Source organism: Zingiber officinale, chromosome 5A (assembly GCF_018446385.1).
Source record: "Zingiber officinale cultivar Zhangliang chromosome 5A, Zo_v1.1, whole genome shotgun sequence".
Lineage (NCBI taxonomy): Eukaryota > Viridiplantae > Streptophyta > Magnoliopsida > Zingiberales > Zingiberaceae > Zingiber > Zingiber officinale.
Window position 1 is genome coordinate 142397856 of NC_055994.1, and position 2654 is coordinate 142400509.

Sequence of the window (2654 nt, forward strand, 5' to 3'; positions counted from 1 at the left end):
AAAATAATAATAAAAAAAAACACACATTGTATTAAAAGTATCAAAAGGACCTCGATTTTTACGTAATGCTTTTTCCCCCCTTCTCATCAAATGTTAATATTTACAAAATTTGAATTTCAATTCTACCTTTTATAAAAGAATATTTTTTAAAAAATTTTACACTTTATAAAGATAAATTATGAATTTGTATAATTTATTATAGAAAATTTTATCTATTTATATTTAAATATAAAAAAGAAGCAAGAAAGAGAATTTGTGAAACATAGAGGCGCCTTTTCGAAAAATTGGTTTTCTTCTTTAGAGTGATTCCTCCTCATTGTTAAATCGGCTCCCACGTTTTGCAGGCTGCAGAAGCTCTGGAAAGTGCAAGGGAAGAGAAGGCTCCGGCGGAGAGGAAATGGCGAAGCCATTTAGGAACCTCAACAGAGCAAAACCTCAAAGTTATGGCGTAGGATTGCTTGTAGTTTTCATTCTTGTCTCACTTACCTATGTTACCATGTCCGGGACTAACAAGATGCGCATCTCCTTGGGTAAGACTCGTCTTCTTCTCACTCTGTTGCAACAATTAATTAACTCCTCCTTCTAGTTCTCATGGATAGATCGTTTGCTTGCTTAATTTTCAGCAAATTCACAGCTTGTGCAAGTGGTAGATGTCAACTACACCTCCATTAAATCCTATCCCTCGACTGGAAAAGAAGCAGCAGGTAACCCCAAAGTTGTTAGATAGATCTTAATTGGTAAAGAAAGACTAAGTTTATTTAGTCGATGAGTATTCTTGATACAGAGAAGGAGAAGGTAGTGGTGGTTGAGAAGAATTCGTCTGCTGTTCCTGAAGAGGTGTTCTTGCCCACTGGAAGAACAGGGGATCAAGGTACGTGGATGCTGTCGTCACAGCCATCCAAATTTGACCAAACGTTGGTAATTCACAGCCAAGGAATTCATAAACTAACAATTATTTGTTGGTCAAATCGTGAAGGCGTGCCGGCGGTGGAGAAGAAGCCGATATGCGATCTGTCGAACAGGAAATCCGACGTCTGCGAGGCAGCCGGCGACGTCAGAATCGTGGGCAAGAACACCCGCATGGTCTACGTGGCCCCACCTCCCGACGGTAACAGAGAGGGTGAGTCGTGGACGATCAAGCCGTACGCCCGGAAGTGGGACGTGGGTTCCGGCGGCAGTGTTCGCGAGGTGACTCTGAGGCTGGTCAACGACTACGGCGATGACGGCCGTTGCGCGGTCAACTATTCGATCCCCGCTCTGGTGTTCGCGATCGGCGGTTGGTCCGGTATCAACTTCTTTCACGACTTTGGCGACGTCCTGGTGCCCCTTTTCCAGTCGGCCGCGCCATTTTCCGGCGAGGTCCAGCTGCTGGTGGCCAACAACAAGCCTGGATGGGTCCAAAAGTTCCGGCCGTACTTCGACAAGCTTTCCCGCTATCCCGTGATAGAGTTCGACGAGGACGACGCGGTTCGCTGCTTCCCCCGCGTCACGCTCGGACTCCGGTGCAGCAGCATCGAGGACTTTCAGATGGAGCCAGCCAAGTCGCCGCAGGGCTACTCCATGGTCGACTTCGCCGAGTTCACGAGGAGCGCCTTCGGTCTCCCTAGAAAGCGCCCTACCCTGCTGCCGGAGCCACTGGTCGGCGGGGAGCAGAGCACGGCGAAGGCGAGGCTGATGTTGATAGCGCGGGCAAAGACGCGGCGGTTCACGAACGTGGAGGAGATCGTGAGAATGGCTGAGGGGGCAGGATTCGAGGTGGTGGTGACGGAGGCGAGCGACGACATCGCCAAATTCTCGCGCGTGGTGAACTCGTGCGACGTGCTGATGGGCGTGCACGGGTCGGCGCTGACGAACATGGTGTTCCTGCCGAGGGGCGGCGTGGTGATCCAGGTGGTGCCGTGGGGGAAACTGGACTGGATCGCCGGCCACTACTTCCGGGACCCAGCGAAGCAGATGGAGGTGAAGTACCTGGAGTACAGCATCAACGAGGAGGAGACGACGCTGTCAGAGCAGTACCCGAGAGAGCACGCGGTGTTCAAGGATCCCATGTCGGTGCACCACCAAGGGTGGGATACCTTTTCCAGGATATTCTTGAAGGAGCAGAACGTGAGGCTCAACGTCACGAGGTTCCGGCCATTCCTGGACCGCGCCCGCCTCTTCATCAGCCAACAACACACACAGGCTCAGGATCTGGATCTGGATCAAAGGGGCGGTGGCTAAGGTCAACTACACACCTCCCTCATTCATTTCTTCTTCTTCGTCGTCTTCTTCTTTATTGCATTTAGTATTCCACCGCTCAGGAAACACCAGAAATAGGGAAATGATGAATGAGTTCAACAAGAATATAATTGTTTCTTTATTGCATTGTTAATCATGCGCGCTTGCTATCGATTTCTATATCCCAATAAAAAGAGACCAGATCCTCTGGTCCAAAATGTTCCGGCCTAGGAGGCCATATAAGTTTATTGGCGGGTGAACTAGATGTCATCTGTTTAATATATAGAGTCTAGTTCATCTTATTAATAAATAGACATGGTCCTGGATTAATTTAAGAATTCGAGATTAGAGGATCATTATAATAAAGATCAGATCCTCTGGTCTAGGATCTTTTAAATCAAGGGAGGCCTTGTAAGTTCATTGATGGGATAAGCTGG

General features: G+C 48.4%; 1 protein-coding gene across 2 annotated transcripts; it reads left to right on the forward strand.

Moving 5' to 3' along the window:
• Window positions 1–308: 308 nt before the first annotated feature.
• LOC121982172 (alpha-1,3-arabinosyltransferase XAT3-like) lies at window positions 309–2391 on the forward strand. Of its 2 annotated transcripts, none has more exons than XM_042535120.1 (4): window positions 309–530; window positions 624–704; window positions 785–871; window positions 977–2391. In XM_042535120.1, the coding sequence occupies exons 1-4, from the start codon at window positions 398–400 to the stop codon at window positions 2218–2220; spliced, it is 1545 nt and encodes a 514-aa protein (XP_042391054.1). In that variant the 5' UTR covers window positions 309–397; the 3' UTR covers window positions 2221–2391. The 2 variants fall into 2 exon arrangements, with proteins under 2 accessions (XP_042391054.1, XP_042391055.1); XM_042535121.1 differs by having other exon boundaries at window positions 388–530; window positions 763–871.
• The last annotated feature ends 263 nt before the right edge of the window (window positions 2392–2654 follow it).